The sequence below is a fragment of the Athene cunicularia genome, assembly GCF_003259725.1.
Source record: "Athene cunicularia isolate RWA chromosome 2 unlocalized genomic scaffold, athCun1 chr2_part1, whole genome shotgun sequence".
Classification (NCBI taxonomy): Eukaryota; Metazoa; Chordata; class Aves; order Strigiformes; family Strigidae; genus Athene; species Athene cunicularia.
In genome coordinates this window covers 128,417,367-128,436,627 of record NW_020799095.1, presented here as the reverse complement: position 1 = coordinate 128,436,627, position 19,261 = coordinate 128,417,367, and the positions used below count along the sequence as shown (strand labels likewise).

The 19,261-nt window shown below is 37.8% G+C and overlaps 1 protein-coding gene across 4 annotated transcripts in view; it reads left to right on the top strand.

Moving 5' to 3' along the window:
- Positions 1 to 19,261, top strand: part of RAD54B (RAD54 homolog B) — a 66,139-nt gene that overhangs the window by 37,194 nt on the left and 9,684 nt on the right. For 3 of the 4 annotated variants that reach the window (XM_026841786.1, XM_026841787.1, XM_026841788.1), the window contains 7 exons: positions 3,061 to 3,261; positions 6,375 to 6,662; positions 9,132 to 9,294; positions 10,026 to 10,251; positions 17,068 to 17,275; positions 17,805 to 17,944; positions 18,532 to 18,822. In XM_026841786.1, the coding sequence (XP_026697587.1) occupies positions 3,061 to 3,261; positions 6,375 to 6,662; positions 9,132 to 9,294; positions 10,026 to 10,251; positions 17,068 to 17,275; positions 17,805 to 17,944; positions 18,532 to 18,822 (1,517 nt within the window). Of the gene's footprint in view, positions 1 to 3,060; positions 3,262 to 3,317; positions 3,646 to 6,374; positions 6,663 to 9,131; positions 9,295 to 10,025; positions 10,252 to 17,067; positions 17,276 to 17,804; positions 17,945 to 18,531; positions 18,823 to 19,261 lie in introns of those variants that run through there. The other variant, XM_026841789.1, reaches the window with a different exon arrangement.

The window sequence follows — 19,261 nt, the reverse complement described above, 5'->3', positions numbered from 1 at the left end:
ATTTGTGGAAGCTTTTCAAATTTGTGGAAGCTTTTCAAAGCCATATTAGCCATGTCTTTAAAGTTCTCAAGCCCTTCATTCTGGGAGGAAAGACATGCCACTTGCTACAGTTTCTTCATGGTTAAGAAAACCGCACTCCCAGGCTGGGTGGTTTGCTTTTTGGGAGAGAAATGAGTGGGCATGATTTCCTGATATTTCTCATACTGTGGTGTACACATAGTTCCTGTTACTTATTATTTTCAGTCCCAACTGATTAACAGCAGAGCTCAAAATTTACAATTGCGGTTTATCTTCCAGGGTCTCAGCGCAAACAGTTCTATTTCAGATACTGTCTACGGTCAGTGAGCAGCAAGGGTTTTACTGTTCAAACTGTTACTCTCTGTACCCCTGTATTGAACTTAGTCCCTGTGTGTAACATACTAGTCTCATTTCAATTCCTGAAAAGTTCCTGACACTGTATTTATTGAATTCATATATTCTACTATTGCACTGGAATAAAATCTTTGAAGATAAATAGGTGTGATGCTGAATACAAACAAAAATTGTAAGATAAAAAGAAGGTTGAATGCAAGTACCTAATCAGCATTGTTGGTGAACGGGTTTAGGTTTTCTATTCAAGGTAACTCTGTGGAAGATAATTTTGAGAGGACCTAATTATTTTTACATTAAAATGTTTAATTTAAATTAAAAAAAAAAAGAAAAATACCTTAGCACTTCTGTCTGAAATTATACTGTAGTTATAGGTAAAAGAAAAATATTTTATGTACCATAGAAACAAATTGTTATTGGATATTTTTATAAACAGAAATTATGATAATTTAGAAAATAAATTGAGGGGAGAAATATGAGCATTGCAGAGGCTGTTATTTTTCAGTTTTCTCATAGAAACATGTTAGTATTGTATGGAATATTGGTGCCCAGTTTGCTTCTCACTGGAGGCAGGTTTCTTTGGAAGGCCTTTGTGGCAAAAGTCACTATTAGAAAACGCTAGCTGTTTCCAGCTCTGTTTCTATATTATTGGTTTTCTTATTATTTTAAATGAAGTAGGGATAAGAAGAGTTTGAAGAATTGTTAATGACCTGAAGGTTAATCTACTGGTGATTCAGATAGTACCATGCAGGACTCCCTGAGTAAAAGAGCAATGACCACAAAACAAATCTCAGGGGTCACCAAACTCATGTAGAAGGTCAGTGGAGGAGCTAAGGAGGTGGTCATTTGTTTATGGATGGCCATCCTTCAATAGAGAAGAAGAAAGTTCTGCAATGAAATCTCCCGTTCTTGCAGTAACAGTTACTTAAAATCTTAATATAAGGAAAGAAGTTGCTGATTAAACTAAGAGAACCAGTCTGAAAATCAGAGAAAACAGTCTTGTATGTATCTGTTGAATCAGTTTGCAGTTAGAAACTCAATATAGAATCAAAGTTATCTTCTGTATTTTTAGTAACGTATAGGTGTTCTTTCTTGCGCCCCTCCACTCCTCTAAGTCTTATCCCTTGTGATTACTTGAGATCCAGTAGAGCTCTTGTACTGTTTTGCAAAACTGCAAGGATTTATTCTTGCTCTCTGGCTCATTTCCCAGGTTTCATCTACAAAGAATCTTCTGCATTTCAAAAAGAGCTTCTCTGTTCTGTTTTCTCATCCTTCTGTGGTGTGCCAGTTCTCAGTAGCTGCTTTGTTACCCCTTGGAGATGGGGGCATCTATCACATGAAACACTATAGGTGTTGGTTAGTGCCCTGAAGAAACCATCCAGCTATGGAAAATCCTGTCTACGTTAGGCACTGTTAGCACAGAGTTCTATACAGACAATAAAACTTTTAGAGAACTTTGGGAAGAAAACTCTGTTCAATAAGTATAGCATTTTTCATTTAGATAATACCTTTTTAGTAAATGCTAGTCTGAAAAATTGCACTCATTTTGCAGTTTTAAGAGTATGTAGACTTGATATAGAAGTGATAAACTTGCCTCTGTATGGGATCGTTTTTGTGAGCAAAAGTTTACTCTTGCCGCTTCTCCTTTAAATACCTGCATGCTTGGAAATTGGAAAGGTTAGTCTGTGACATAAGCATTTTTTGTAACAGATTTGTATAGTGTTGAATCCCAGATGGAATCAAGGGAGCAAACTGATTTAAGCCTTTAACCAGCATGCAAGAGTATTTTAATGAAAATTAGTCTGATTCTCCCTTTGAAGCTGTGCAGTTGCTGAAAAGGAATGCTACAGATATTCCTTTAGGTAATGCTGAGGACTTATCTACCATTACTTATGTCAGATTGCTAACTCTTGAAAGCATGTGTTTATTCTTAATCGATATTATAATCAACTGCTGTCGGTTCTATGATGTTTTCTTGACTTTATTAACCTAAATATTTCCTATTAATATTTACATCTGTGATACTTACAATTAGGTAACTACTGCCAAATCTAAATCAATCTAAGCCTAGTAATAACATTTAAGTTGCTGAAAACTGAAGAGATGGTCTGTTTCATGATTTGCACAATTACTTATTTTTAAAGGGTATAAGGAGAGGAGTTGAAATAATGTTTTTAATTATTACAGTTATGCTTATTCTGACACTTAGTACTAATGACTTCAGTTCCAGATCTGGGTACGGGCCTCCTTTGCTCCCTTTCATGAGTTCTGTGTTCCTTTCCTTGCTTCCAGAACATTGCCCAGCACCACCCCACCAGGACTGTGTTTTCATTTTCTCTTAGGCTCATTTTCCTTTTGTTTTTTTTTACAGTCTTTCCTTTTATTCTTTTTCCACTCTCATCATCTTGTATGTTAAATCAGGAACTCTCTTACTAATGTACCAAGCAACGTGCCTTTCCTGAAAGTGCATACTTTCCAAAAACAATTTAATGATTCCTATTTCAGGATGAGTCCTTATGTGCTGTTCTGTCTCTGTCCAAACTTACTATAAGCAGTCCAGGACAGGAAATACACCACTTTGTTTATACAAGATGAATGCATAGATTGTTCTTGATTTGTTTGAAATGCAAATAGCTCTACACTTTGTCAGAAGAACCTGAGATATTCTTTGTTATTTTATTTCCCTTTTAGATGCACTCTGTTTGCCAACATCAGGGACAGCAAAGGAGGAAGCAGTTCAGAAAGAACCTGACTGCCTTGTGAAATATTTCAGTGTTGTGTGGTGTAAGGCATCAAAGAAAAAGCACAAGAAGTGGGAAGGAGATGCTGTTCTTATTACAAAAGGAAAGTCAGTAATATTGAAAGATATGGAAGGCAAAGACATTGGAAGAGGTACTGTACATTTGCATACTGGTGTAAGTGAACCACTGGCTTAGAATTATTGTGGTTTGAATAACAGAGACACAGCTCTTCAAATAATTTAGAGTTCTCCATACCAATGTTGGCCACAGGATGAAAAAATGGTTGGTTTCGGGAGGAAGAAGGAGATGGAAAGAAAGCTTTAGATTTCTTACATATAAGGCAGATGCATGGGGGAGGCTGGGGCAGGCTGAATAACATTATTCACAGAAGCACCAAATGCTAGTCCAAGGAAAGGATCTGGAAATGAACGGCTCTACTAATTCAGCAGAGATGCCAAATGAGGGACAAGTAGTTGATTTCGGTTGCTCACATAATGCATTGGAGACGGTGTCAGAATTAGGGGAAGATGTACAGGTAAGTTTCTTGTAGATATTCCAGTCAGTAGTATGGCAGCTGGGAGTGTCAGAGGTTGGATCTGTACTTTTCAGCAGGTCAAACAGCTAAAAATATTATCTTTGTCAGAAAGACAAGCAAACAGCAACACTTTCCAGCCCAACCGAAGTTAACTATGTAGCAATTTTTAGTCTTGTAGTTTTAGCAGCAGCTGCTGCTGTAAGACACAGTTTGGGTTGATATCCGAGTTAAAAATAAGACTTGCAAACTATAGGCTTCAGTCAACTTGAAGCAGTAATTTTTTACTGAAAGCAAAGCAAGAATTAACTATGCTAACTGAGCCAAAGATATTTTGTAAGGGAGTAGGATTGGACAACGTTGCTACAAAACATAATTTGATTAATTTTAGGGCTGAGATGGCTTCTCTGGACATTGTGAGCCTTGTTAGGACCAGGCAGTTTTGATTTGCAAATCAGCCTGTGACTTAGAAGTTAATTTGAATTTATTTATAGCAAAGCAATATATGTACAGACTTGCTTGTTTTTGAAAAAGGCAGAGAGAAAGAGAGTAATGCCTGGAATGCATCAGCCACCACCCTGTTGTTGTCGTGGTTTTTCCAAGTCCTGTCTTCTTGAATTAGCAGAAAACACAATAGAAAAAATGAATATTATGATTTTTGCTGCTAAAAGTCTTTCTGCTGTGTTGATAGTGTCAGGGAGCACAATGATACCAATGTCATTGGTACTAATTTGCCTATTTAGAGTTGCTTTCAACTCTTGTTAATTCTAAGAAAATAAATTGACTGATTTAAACACTGTAAAGTTTGAATTTACAATTATTCTACAAGCCCATTGATTGAGAAGGAAAGGTTCAGTAGTGGTGTTTACCTCCAAAATTGTATTTAATACTAGGACGTTTACAGTGAATGTGAATGACCATCCGGGATTATTATTTTTAAATGGGAAGAAAAGGGCAAAGGAAGATTTGTTTTTTTTTTCCTTAGGCATACCAGGGCTGGATCTAAGAAGGGGCATGGGAACCTAAAACCAGCACAGACTGTTGCTTGTTTTCAAGGCAGCAGAACATCTTGCTTTACAACCCTGCAAATGTCTTAATACCTTAATAAAGCATTGCAAAGAATTTAGGAAGTGCTTTCTTGTAATTTGCTGTATGTTATAGAAACAGTTATTCCTGGGAGCTGCATAAACATATGAGCTTTGTAGGTTTGCTTTTTGCCTTTCCTAAGTTCCCATTTACCTTTAAAGCCCATCCTGTTGTAGAATGAGAGTCTTCGGACTGGAATCCCAAAGATCCTGCACAGGGATATACCTGTATTCAGTATGTTCAGCCTGAAGCTATGTAGAGGTTGTAACAGAAAACAAAAATGCAGAGCAAAGGAGAGGTCATAAATGCCCTCTCCAGGCACCTCATTTAGGAAGGCACATGCATTTTCCTGTGTTCAGGCATCTTCAGCTCTTTCCTGAAAGCAAGCCTTCTTCTTTTGAGAACCAAACAAGGTTTGCTGTGTGCTTTTTGAATACATTTAGAGTATGGGAATAAAAATATCTCCCTTTCCCTTTTGGCCAGATTCATTTTTCAGCACTTGCTTAGACTGTGAAACACCTCAGTGTTTTTTTTCCTTAAAGGAGTTAAAATCCAGATCTTCACCTTCCAACCTTCCACATTTCTAGAAGTGAGAGCTGCAAACAGCTCCCAGCAGTCTTTATATATAGTGTTTGTTGGATAAAATATGTGTAAAACCTTGGGAGGCTTTGCCTTTTTCACAGGTGAGTACTTTAACTGCTGGTCTACACAGTCATGCTTTTTATTTTTTTGGCCCAATTGAGGATCCAAGCCTTTTCATCCAAAGTGGCACAAATTCACCAACTGGGGTAAAGAGACATTATAATTCTGAGGTAGAAATGAGTCTTTGACCTCCCTGAGTTAAGGAAATATATATGTCTCTTGTTTCTTATGTGAGAGTTTCAACCACTAGAATGCTCTTTAAAAGAAGAAACAACCATTTTTTCCTGTATCTTTACCTTAAAAGAAAGCAGTAGATGTATTTTGTAAAGAGACTAACAGTATGTTGTAGCTGCACTGAGAATGTCCACCTGATGGAGTCCTGAGGGGGATATAGAAAAATGCATCACCTCTCTGGTAGGTTTTTGAATGAGCAAACTATTGAGCTGATTGATAAATCTGGGCAATAATCAGAGCATATATGTTTCAAAACATGTATAGAAGTAAAGTTTTCAGATGCATAGGAATCCTTAATTATAAAAAGCTAATTTAGAATTATTTATAAAGTAGAATATTCTGTTTAGATAAATATCAAGAGGAGCTAGTGGTGTTCTTGTTGGAACATAAAGGAAGAAAAAAGAACCTCAAATTGTTATTAGTTTTAAGCAAGTTTAAAACTAAGGCAGACAGCTAGACGTTATGATATGGGGCTGATTTTTGTAAATTCCCTTAAATGGGTATTTGACATTCAGTGGAACTGATTGTGGATGAGAATGATTGAATATTTTCTCACATATTCCACTGTCTAATTCTGATTATTAGCACTCACGTGTCAATCCCTGTTAAGAAGGGAAAGGCTTCATAAGTTCATATGTATAACAATTCAGATGCTTAAGAATCAAATACCTGTTCACAGTTTTGTTTTTCCTTCCTGCAGATGAGTAATGCTGTTAAGGAAGTAGTATTTGCCATATTGTTCTAATCGATAAATTTTTACATTCTTTTAGGTACCGGATATAAATCTAAAGAGCTAGACAGTCTTGATGAAGGTCAAACACTGATGGTTGGAGGAAAAGAAATTGAAGTGATGGGGATAATTTCAGCAGATGACTTCAGCAGTGGCAGGTGTTTTCAGGCTGGAATAGGGACTCATGACACAGTCTCAACTGTTTTATCCCAAACTAATATGAAACCATTCTGTAAACCATTCAAAAGTGTCTGTCAACCCAATTCTAAAGAGAATGCACTCAAAGATTCTCAAAGCTACAAACCTCGCCATGATCCAAATGCTTCAAGTAAGATTTAGATTTTTAAGTTTCCTTAAGCATCCTCTGGCTCTCAAAGAAAAAGTTGAATGTATAACCAAAGTTTTCATGTTCCCCAATGTATTACTGAAGTATTTCTGACACGCAGTACTACTGTTTCTATAAATACTATGTTGGGATTTTATCGTGTGCATTTCTAACAAGAAAAACACTGTGCACTGCACCAAGTTTCTCATAGTACAGTTGGCTGTAGAAACAGGTTAGAGTGGTTTGTGAGAGTTTTGCCAAGTAAAATGAGTTTATTGATCAGAGAAACAGTCTGACACATGTTAGAAGTTCTAGATGAGTCCCAACTTCCCACAGGAGTCAGTGAAGCACTGACATAATCTGGCAACACAGTGGAAGATCAGTAATAAAGAAGTTAAGCCAGGTTCAAAAAATTGCTTCTGACAGTGCCTGATCCCTCACAGCCAGTGAGTGTAATTACACTACCCAAACTCAACCAGATACATTTTGGAATAAAAGTTTTGTTTTATAGTGCTAGAAGTATTTTGTGCTGAAGAGCCATGAGAGTTCACAAACTGCATAGAAACAGGCTGGTTAAGCAGTTGTGTAAGAGGGATCCTGCAGATAGCTGCAGGAAGCAGCTACTGTTTTGTCTGTCAATAGCAAACCATTTAGGAACTATATTCTGCTGATGGCTTTATCTTTCAGATGGAAGATACAAATGAGTTTAAAGAAATGTTACTAAGCAGAGCAACACATACTTAAAAAATACAAGTTTGTTCTACATTCTTATGGTAGTTACACCTCCATTCTACTTCTTAACTCATATCCTGATACTATAGGACTTTTTGAAGCTGCTACCTGGCTGCTATGTAAATAAACAGTGACAACTTAATCAAGTGATAATTAGTGATATAATTGTCCCTGTTACAGAACAGCCTTATTAACACCAGCTTCAGGTCTGAATTCAACTTGATTATCTAAGAACATTCCTTCATATGGTTCCAAGATGATACTGCATTAGCTTTCTAACTTAAAATCTGGCAAAGAGCCGATATATTCAACACTCAATTTCTTCGCTGTTTCTGCACTAGTCTGTTAAAAAGCTACATTTTATTCTAGTTGTCTCCTGTGACTTCTCTTCTGGTGAATTTGAGTACCTCATACGACTTTCAAGAACCCTGAAGACATCAATAGCTTGGACTCTCAGTCATTAGAGTTGCTTACACAGGAGAATCACCATCGTTTATCTAATGCCTTGTTGTGTAACCTCTTTCAGAAGTAACAGAGATACTTTACAAGACCAGGACCTTGGTACTGGAACAGTGAGAGGTTTTCGTGTTGAAGTCTATGACTATAGTTGATGAAAATGCAAATTCTTCAAAATGGAAAGCCATTTATCCCCATGCTCAGCATAACAGAGCACAGTGACAAAGATGTAAAGGCACATCTTCCATGTATGATTTCTAAGCTTTTAGTTTATTGCTCATCCAAGCCTTGTTTCTTCTCCATCTCTGAGGCTGCAAAAGTTTGTCAGAAAAGTTACTTTTTGTCACCACTGGCTCTTATATATATACACATGCAATTTAATGTAATCCATCAGAACTCAGCCCTTTGTCAGTAGGAAACAATCTCCATGAATGATACGAGCCTTCAGCCAACCTATTGCCATGAATACATTATCAATATAGATCTCCTCTAGTGACACAAAAATACTAGCATCTATAAATTGCTTTCTTATTCTGTCTGACAGTACTTTTCAGTGAAGATATATGTAGCATCAATATAAGCAACCCAGTATGTATGTTGTCTAGCAAAATTATGGTAGAGTTTGTAAAATTATGGCAAGCAAAACTGTTATTCAGATGTATCCCAATCCTTCACGCTCTCTTTACCTCTGTATGTCTTCAAACCTGTCAACTTCCTTTATTTGTGCACTGTGGCAGCCTTTGTCATCTTACTCTTAGTCCTTCCCTATTATTTTTTTTTAACAAATTGTTGTCTTTTTTATCTCTGTTTCTCAGGCAGAGAAGTCTTTCTGGATAGCTGCAAGAATATCCTCTTGAAATGTAGTGTCTAGACTTTATATAGGTCATTGTTTATGTTCTTTTTCTTAAACTTTCCATTTGGAGGCCTTTTAGAACTTCTGATTTAACTCTATGTGTTCAAAGTCATCATGCAACATTTATTAGGTAGGCAGTTTCACCTCATAATAAAAAAACCTTCAGATTTCTCAGTTTGTCATCTTTACCTCTGAGAAAAGTGCAAACTATTTAGGAAACCTCTGTAGAAGGATTTTTTAATTTTTATTTAGAAAGCTATCTAGTGGTAAAGGCATTTTCTGTCTGAGAATGGCCGATATATTAAACAGTATTTTTAACAGTCATTAGGTCATTGACTTGATTCTGTAGCCCAGTTAGAGAAATAATACCCTTTGCTAACAGACTGAAAATAATGGTTTTGTGCAATACTTTATATGTTTTGAACTTAAAGATTCTCTGGTTATGCCAAGACCAAATGCAAGTCATCAGTGGACATTCAATAAGGCTGGTTTACCTATGGTGGATGTAGTTGTGGATCCTTACATTGCAAATAATCTCCGACCACATCAGAAAGAAGGAATTATATTTCTATATGAATGTGTAATGGGAATGAGGTAAGATGATGATTATCCTTTTGTCTTTCAATACCTGTAATATTTTCATGCCCATGTTCGAAATGAGACAATTTGAATGGGAAGATTTGAGAAATTGTTCAATTAATTGATATTAGTAGTTTTCCCCCAGTAAAGGTGGCACAGTTTTTTTCTGACCTGTTTTTAGCATCATGCTTGCTATGATTTTGCCAGATGTAATCAGAAGCTAGTGCACCAAAAGGCCTGTCAGTTCTACTGCAAATACCAAGTCTTGTAAACGTGGATACAGTCTAACCCATGCTAAAGAACACTGCTTTCTGGGATTTATAATTAATATAATATATAATTATTCATATCATTTATAAATCAGGCATTTAGAGTAAAGAAGCTGCCATACCAACCTGTTGAAAAAAATACAGTACTGTTTTCAAAAATTTTTTCTCAAGTCATATCAATCAGCTCATAGTTTCCTTAAGGTATATACAGGTTTAAAATAGATAATAATTTTAATTCTAAAAGCAAATTTAAACTATTTAGTTTTGGAGGACTAATGCATTACTCCAGAAAATTAAGAATTTCAGTCTAAAGTCTTCTGTTATAACTGAATGAAAACCTACGGTAGAGCATAATAAATCTAAGTAGGTTCTTTATACTTCAGAAGCCAACTGCAAGGAGCAATTCCCTAAAACAGTTGTAAATTATTATAGATATGTCTTTTAAAAACATTACCACTGCCTAATTATATCTTACAGAGTTAGTGGCAGATTTGGAGCCATTCTTGCTGATGAAATGGGCTTAGGAAAAACATTGCAATGCATTGCACTTGTCTGGACTCTTCTGCGTCAAGGGGTCTATGGATGCAAACCTGTACTGAAGCAAGCACTAATTGTCACCCCGGGGAGTCTGGTAAAAAACTGGAAGAAAGAATTTCAGAAATGGTTGGGAAGTGAAAGGATCAAAGTCTTTACAGTTGATCAGGTGAGGATTGTTTCCAAAGGGGATTACATCATGTTTGGCTCAGAATATAGGATTTGTGACTTTTTTTCCCCTCTTTTTTTTTTTTTTTTCTAAACCAGAGACCAAAGCTGATAATTGTTAATATATATTTATAATACTTTATTTCTCCTTCAGGTAATTGTACATATGGCCATTTAGCTGTCAGTAACAGGGTCATAACTCAGGCTCACCTGCCTGTGTAGCATATGTCTGTCTTCTCTTTCCTCAGGCTTCACCTTTGAAGATGTAAAAGGAGACATGCTCCTCCTTGTGCCTCTTTGGTTTAAGGAGCTTTCTATTAAAGTGTACACTTTCCCTGCTTTAGGTACCAGAGCATCTACCTTGACTGACTTGGATTCCTTTTCTGGCGTAGTTGCTGCTGTTCTGTACTGAAAACTTTTTCCTCTTTGTTTCAGCTGTCTGTTTCAGGTTATTTCAGGTTATTCCTTTACTGTCACTGTCAAGAATTAGGTTTCTGTAGGGATGATTTGAGTTACCAAGTCTAGAGTGTTAGATAATGTGAATATCTCTCATCTCTAGAAAAGAGCAGGCAAGTACAAATCTTAATAAAGAAGCGGAATGGTGCTGATCCCTGTCCCCTCCTATAATGGAGCAGTTCCTGCTGGTGATGACACTCCCAAGTTCCTGTAGTGTCTGGATGAATCCCATGTGCTGACGAAGTATTTAATCTTTTAATCTCTTTGGTATATCTTTAGGGTCTTGCCTTTGTTTTTGAAAAACAAAGCACTCTCTGCCCTTTACTTCAGAGACTAAGAGTTCCAGTACAGACTCTGTGCTTCAGCGACCTTTATTGACCACATCAGGCAGGAAAGCACCTGGCCAAGTAAAAGACAAGGGAGTTCACAGAGTGAGGCTGTAGCATCACTGACTGAGGACCTTCTCTGGAGGAGAACCACATCTTGCTGTGGTTATCCAGCAAGGCTTTCTGGCCATGTAAATTTTGCCATTAAGCATGGCTGAATATCTCAGTCAGAGGGTTGGGCCCTCTCAGGACCGGCACTCGTGAAGCTGTGAGCAGACTTGCCCATGCCTTCATTAATGCTTATGAAGCTTTCAGATTCAAGCTCTGTTTTTTATAATTTACCATCCAGTATTTCTTTTGTATGACTTCTGGTACCCATGTCCATATGGAGTGAGCATTCCTAGCAAAAAGGAAAGTGAAGTTGTTTAGCAAACTAGTTTCTATGTGTACATTCAGCAATCTGCTGTACCCCTACTTTTTCCTTGCTCCTATATTTGAATTGTGCCAGTGGGAAGAAGAGGAGAACTTACACTATCTGCAATGGTACTTGCAACAAAGATATTTATTTTCCAAAGTTACTTTTTAATCTAATAGTTCCATGGAAGTAGATTGAAGAAACAAATAGTACTTCATTCTAAAGATGACCCAATTCTTACATCAACCAGATTTGCTTTTAGTTTCTTGTGTTATCCTTACTGTCTGTGTGGAAGAGTGCCTATTTCAGATGAAATGGAAGTTTTCAAACTGTTTTTAAACTGTAGAGCATACAAAATTTTGTAACAATAATTATTTCTTTGAATTCCACTCATTATTGTCAAACCCTTGAAACTCTTGATCCTACTCATCTTCCACTGGGGGCAATCCACACATAATAGGTGCTCTTTGCATCATTTGCTTTTCTTAGTAACATGTTTCAAGATGAGGGAATAAAGGAAACATGACTTGTCAGGAACTGTAATGTAATATAGGTTAGGATGAGAAATATGGAAGTTACTGAAAGAAGTGGATACAAGGCAAAATATAATATAGCAACATTTTAACCTGAAAAGGTAGTTAGAAATAATTGAACGTTTTCTTGCAGTTTTTGTCAATAATGTTGGGAGGAGAAAACCTGAATTTGCTGACAATTACTATGACCCAAAATCATAGTATTTTTCATTTTCTTTTAATTTAAATAACTTTTAATATTCTTACTCATCTTATTGGAGCTATTTGGATTGAGGACACTCAGCAGCTTTTAAGACTGTGTTCCCAAATAACAAGGAATACATTGTCATGCAAAAGGAGGACACAATATGACTTGCCTGGGATATAATAAGGTATTTCAAAATAATTTACTGTCTGTCTTCTTCAGAAAAACAGAAATTACCATACTGTTATTTCTCCAGCATAACTTAGAAGGAAGAGCTTGTCTCAAAGTTTTTTTCTATTGTTTACTGTAAGGAATACATTCAAAGAACTGGCAGACTTTTAGAATCTGTTTAAGAATCTGTTAGGCATGTTTTCCTCATTTCCACGCTGAAACACCACGAATTGATCCTAACCCTTCAGTAATAGACTCTTCAAAAAACCAGGACATTATCTGCTTTTAAAATGTGATTAGTTTACTCCTGTTAAAATGCAAATGTCATGTAGAGGACATTGCTTTTAAAATTAAGGCATCCCCACAAAGGTTGCATTTAAGTCTTGTTAATCCATGTTATCAGCATTTGAGACGTGTTTGAGAGAATAACTCCTTTATCTGTTTGCTGAGTATCACTTCTACTGGGGTTGTTATGGTTTGGTTTTTAAGTCAAAATATCTGAAGAATTAATTAGAAGTTTACATTGCTTCCTGATTCAGCATTTTTAAATTAACACTTCACTGGCTACATTGGATTTGGACTAGTGCAAAGAAAGGTCTGTTCAAAGAGTAAGTCTGGGACATTATGGAGGTCTAATACTGGTTGATAATTGCTCCATATGTGGCTCTGGGCAACTCGCTTAAACCTGTCAAGTCACTTTGGGTAATTGTGAGAATGGAGGCTATAATACATACATATCTTGAAGCCAGTTAAGAGGAAGAAATCAATCACTTGAAATTAGCTTGTAAATTTATTTTAATTTTTAGTCCATCATCCACTTCTGTTGTATACAGCAGGGAATATATTAAATTTGGCTGCAGGATATGCCAGGATTCTCCTGCTTTAAGGGGTTCAAACAGTCCAGAAGAGTTGATGATTTACTAGGGGAGGCATGTTGGAGGCAGTTCCCCAGTGCCTCAGCACTTTCCCCACAGTCTCAGCTCACAGCCCCTAAGTGTAGGAAAACAAAATGATTTCTGAACCCTGGGCATCTTCCGATGCTTGACCATCCCAAGAGAAGGTCAGAGAGACTTCGGTCTTCAGGACTGCTATATGGAGCCTGAGTCCTGGGCAGGGACAACCATTGGGTATTGCCTACAGGGCTCCTCTGTGTCTCTGTTCCTGTGTTGGGAAATTTTCTGCTCCTATTTTGAAAATGGCAGTAAAACTATAGCCAGAAAACAAGCAGTTAACTGCAGTCCTGGTAACAGCAGGAATGCTCAAGTTCAGTCCAAACACCAGGGGAAATCAGTTCATGCCCTTGTTACCTGCTCCTCACTACTCCTTGCTTCCTCCAACATGTGCTGGGCCTCTTCATGAGTAGCATACAGGGACTGATCTACCACAAGGTACTTTGTGAGATTAATTTGCTAGTTTCGGCCCATAGATTCATCTGAATTACCCACTAGGAGGTTCTAAAGCTTGTGATAATTAATTGGTGTTGCTTTTACAGTGTATTATACCATCTGGCTCCAAACGTAGTTGTCTGTGTTTGGTAACTGATCTTGTTTGGAAATAAAAATACCTTCTGAGACTCTAGCTTGATTTGCTTTCACAATTAAAGAGGTCCTTAGCTTTTCAGTGGCACCCATAGTCTGCTTAGCTAGTGAACACCATTAGGAAATAGGAAGGAGCATGCAGGAAATTAGCATCTGGAGCCAGGCAGAAAGATGAGGGATGTACCCACAGTAGATTTTTCCATTTTTAAGCATAATTACAAGTAATTACATAATTACATTCACAAGTCTTCACAAAAATGTAACTATTTCTAGGAAACTTTTTTGGAAGAAGCTCCCTGTCACATTACAGTGACTTTTTATTTAGTGTGTCTGTTTCCTTGATGTCTATTGAAGGAAAAGGGTTTGAGGAATACATGAACAGAGGGGATTACAGACATCTTCTGACAAGTAATACAGGGTTTAGAAATCGATTGCTTTTGTTTACCAGTATATAGGCATGTTTTCTAAGGCTGGTTATGGGCTATGTTTTCTGAGTCCCAGGTTGCCCTTACCTGTTGGACAACCCATCAATATTAAGAGCTTGTAACAAAGTTAATCATAGAATCATCATATAATAACAGGTTGGGAGGGACCTCAAGGATCATCTTGACCAACCTTTCTTGGCAAAGACACGGTCTAGACAAGATGGCCCAGCACCCTCTCCAGATTAATCTTAAAAGTGCCCTGTGTTTGGGATCCACCACTTCTCTGGGGAGATTATTCCAATGGCTGATTGTTCTCATTGTGAAAAATTGCCCTCTTGTGTCCAGTCGGAATTTCCCCAGGACTAACTTGTACCCATTACCCCTTGTCTATTCAGTGTGACTCCTTGTAAAAATGGAGTCTCCATTTTCTATTGTAGCCACCCTTTAAATACTGGAACAGGGTGATAAGGTCTCCCCTAAGCCTTCTTTTCTCAAGGCTGTACAAACCCAGTTCTTGCAGCCTTTCCTCATATGCCAGGCTTCCCAGTCCTTTGACTGACTTTGTGGCCCTCCTCTGGACCCTCTCCAGCTTGTCCACGTCATTTTTGCACAGCAGGGACCAAAACTGAACCCAGTATTCCAGGTGTGGCCTGACAAGCGCTGAATAGAGTTGGGTACTTAGTCTCTGCTGGTGATGCCTTTGTTGATGCAGCCCAGCATCCCATTGACTTTCGTTGCCCCTGCAGCACACTGTTCACTATGTATTGTGTTGTCCACCAGGAGCCCCAGGTCCCTTTCCACAGAGCCGCTCCCCAGCCGGGTAGATCCCAGCCTCTGCTGCACTCCTGGATTAAGTTTTCCCGGGTGCAAGACCTGACACTTGTCTTTGTTGAACTTCATCAATTTCTCATTATCCCACTCTTCCAGCCTATCCAGGTCTTCCTGGTGGCTCTCCCTTCCAAAGTGTCCACTTCCCACTCAGTTTGGTATCATCAGCAAACTTCATCAGGGTACAACTGATCCCATCATCCAGATCATTTATGAAGATATTAAACAGTGTTGGGCCCAGTATCAATCCCTGGGGGACCCCACTTGTGACAGGTTGACAGATTGAACAGGAGCGATTTCCCACCACCGTCTGGGAGCGGCCTGTCAGCCTGTTCCCCACCCACTGCACAGACCTCTTGTCTAGACTGTAGTGCATCAGTTTCTCTAGAGGAACCATATCAAAAGCCTTGGAGAAATCCAGAGAGACAATGTCCACTGCTCACCCCCCATCATCTGAGCAGATTACTTTGTCATAGCAGGCAGTCAGGTCTGTTATGCACAATTTGCCCTTGATGAATCCATGCTGGCTTTTCCCAATCACATGCTTCATTTGACTTGCTATAGCTCCCAGGAGAATTTGTTCCATAACTTTTCCAGGGACTGAAGGAAGACTGATAGGCCTAAAATTTCCTGGATCCTCATTTAAGTCCTTCTTGTATATGGGGGTGATACTAGCCTTTTTCTGGTCTTCTTGGGACATCCCCAATCTCTTTAAGACTTCTCAAAGGTTATGGAGAGCAGCCTTGCAATGATGTCAGCCAGCTTTCTTAACACACATTGATTTGCAGGGGTCGAGGTCCTGTAATAGTTGACACACCAACTCTTCCTTCTCTGACAGGGGGTCTGTGTTTGCATCAACCTGGATTTTTGTTCCCAAGGCCTGATGCCCAACAGTGCTGGTAAAGACAGAGGTTAAGAAAGTGTTGAGAACATCTGCCTTTTCAGTGTTGTTGGTATCTAATTCAATTCTCCTGTTTAACAGCAGGCCAACATTTTCCTTCTGTTTCTGGTTGTTGTTTATGTACCTGCAGAGCCATTTCTTGTACTTTTTGATGTCTCTGGCCAATTTCAATTCAAGTTGAGCTTTTGCTTTTGTGACTGCATCTCTGCACACCATGTCAATATCCCTGTAGTTCTCAACAATTGTTCATCTGCTTTTCCACCTCTGGTATGCTTCTCTTTTTGTTTTGAGCAGACTGAGAAGCTCACAGTTAAGCTAAGGGGGTCTCTTCCTCTGCCTACTTCCCTTACCTTTAAAGGAGATAGACTGGTTTTGTGCTTCCAGAAAAATGTTCTTATAAAACTCCCAGCACTTGCTTGCTCCTTTACCCTCCATGGAAGCTTCCAACAGAATCCCTCCCAGCTCTGAGCAAGCTGAAGTTTGCTCTTCTAAAATCTAAAACCTATACAGTAGGTTCAATAGTATTCATATAATATCATATTCCGTAATAGCATATTCAGTAATATATTCAATTCAAAACTACAGTGGGAATTCTGGTAGAATGTGGTAACTTCCTACTGGACCACCTTACTGTGCCTTGCAGCTTGAGATCCCAAAGTAAATGTACAGGCAGCTACTTATGCCTCTTCGTTATCTTGGCTTCAATTATTAATTTGAAGCTTACCTAAATGCCAGGACTGGGAAGCTGTTACAGGGAGCCTGTGCTTTTCACCTTCATGGTAATGTATCTCAGAGGATTTGAAGGCTTAAAAGAATAATAAATTTTCTTTTAATGAGGTGGTAAAACTCTAAATTGCTATATCGGATCCTATATTTCCTTTGCAAATTAGGAAAGAATCAATAATCCAAACTCATGAAGGAGATAGTAAATGTCTTGTGTCATGGTAGAAAAAATTTCTGTAGACATTGGATGTTTAAGGAATATGATGAGTGTTCTCCAAAGAGATAATTGTATGTTTTATTTTCCTTTCTGCTTGCAGGACCACAAAGTAGAAGAGTTCATCAATTCTCCACTTTATTCAGTTATGATAATCAGTTATGAGATGCTATTGCGATCTTTGAATCAAATTCAGGCTATAGAATTTAACCTTCTAATCTGTGATGAAGGACATCGTCTGAAAAATAGCTCTATTAAGACAACTACAGCCCTTGCTAGTCTGTCTTGTGAGAGGAGAATTATCCTTACTGGTTAGTATCTATAGTTACTTTTAATATTTCGCTATATTAGTAGTGCTAGATTGGCGTAAAGGAAAAAGATACTGTAAGTATGGCAGGAGCACAGTATACATTTTGGCAATGGGTATTAAATGCACAAATCTTGGGTCTTGTAAAGACAGATTTTTTAAAAATAAATGCAAAATTTGTCTGTCTTCAGGGACAGGCAAGGACCCTGGGGACTTCTGTAAGGGAATTGGGACTCTGCATACACTTTGTTTTCCTTTGTAGTTATTTAACAAAATTGATTTAGAACTTGACTTTTTAAATTCCTTTGTCAAAACAATTAGATGTGCCGTCTCTTTAGTTAGGAAGACAGTAGCTTATCAATCACGATAAAGTTTTAGATTAATTCAGAACTCTCAGTAATTCACATTGAAACAAAACATCTGCTTTCAAGATGCATTCTCAACATTAAACCCTTCATTCAACGATTGTACTTCTATCAGTTTCAAGCAAAAGTTGACAAATGAAGACATTTTTTTAAAATTTCTCTTTCCAGGTACTCCAATCCAAAATGACTTGCAAGAATTTTATGCATTAATAGAGTTTGTGAATCCAGGAATACTTGGTTCTTCATCCACATATCGAAAGATATATGAGGAACCAATTGTCAGGTCTAGAGAACCTTCAGCAACAAAGGTACATTATTTTTAAAAATGCAGTTATAAAAGAAAATTCATAGACAGCACTGTGATATTTGTTTTCTATGGAATAAAATGAAGCGCAGGACTACTAATAGTAGCAAAAGCTTTTCATCTTCCTGCATGAAATAAATTAACTTGTTCTCCAAAGGAAGCAGAAGGAATATATGCATGTTGATATCATGTCATTTCAGCTGCCTATTAATTAGCAGGCAAAAATTGTTCTTCCAACACCTTGCATTCCCAGAAATACCATGTGACAGAACTTTATTGATTGTTAATGCTCCATGGTACTGCAAAATCTGCATGACTTTGTTGCATCTCGAGAAATTCTAGAATATAATTCAAGCCTGGGATGTCTCCTGGGACATTATCTTCCTTTGTTTAAGCCTTTAGAAACCAGACCTAGAACTAAGCTAATGCAGTGGCACTAACTGGAGAATAATTGGTTGTTATGTTACATTCCCATATCGGAAAGTGGTATCATACTTTTAAAACATTATTTAAACACCTAATTAAAATCATACAGAAAATTATTGTGATGAAATGCAAGATTACCATTAATTTTGTGCTTTGTTCTTTTAGGATGAAAAGGAATTAGGAGAAAAAAGAGCAGCAGAACTCACACGCCTTACTGGACTCTTTATTTTAAGGAGAACACAGGAGATTATAAACGAATTTCTGCCCCCCAAAAAGGAGAGCATAATCTTCTGCCGACCAACAGCACTGCAACTTGAATTGTATCGAAAACTGCTTAGTTCTCCAGTTATTAGGTCCTGTCTGCAAGGCAGGCTAGAAAACAGTCCTCACCTGATATGTATAGGAGCTTTGAAAAAGCTTTGCAATCATCCATGCCTTCTGTTTAAAGCTATAAAGGTATCTATTTGTGTGGGGGTGGTTGTCTCTCATTAGTCATTTCAGCAGGCAAAGGTCACTAAAAATATGTTATGGTCAATGTGCATGTTACTTAAGGTCATTTCCATACTCTCCTCACATATAACTTGCTTTACGAGATCTGCTTTCAAAAACATAAATGTTAGGAAATCTGAATGTACACAGGGAAGGTATCTCATTGGTTTCCCATTGCCTTAGGGTATTTTCTTGTTGTTCATGTATTTGCTCTCTTAATCTTGTTTGTGAATATGTGTAAAGAATACATATAATGTGAATTTTACAAAGAACACTGTTAGCTAGAGATCATTCTGTGTACTCTGCTGGTTCCTCTGAAACCTCCCTGTCCACATGATAATTCCACTCTCAAGCTCAGTGACACTGGGAGCTGCAGGCTCAAGGTGTCAGTGGTACTAGATGTCTC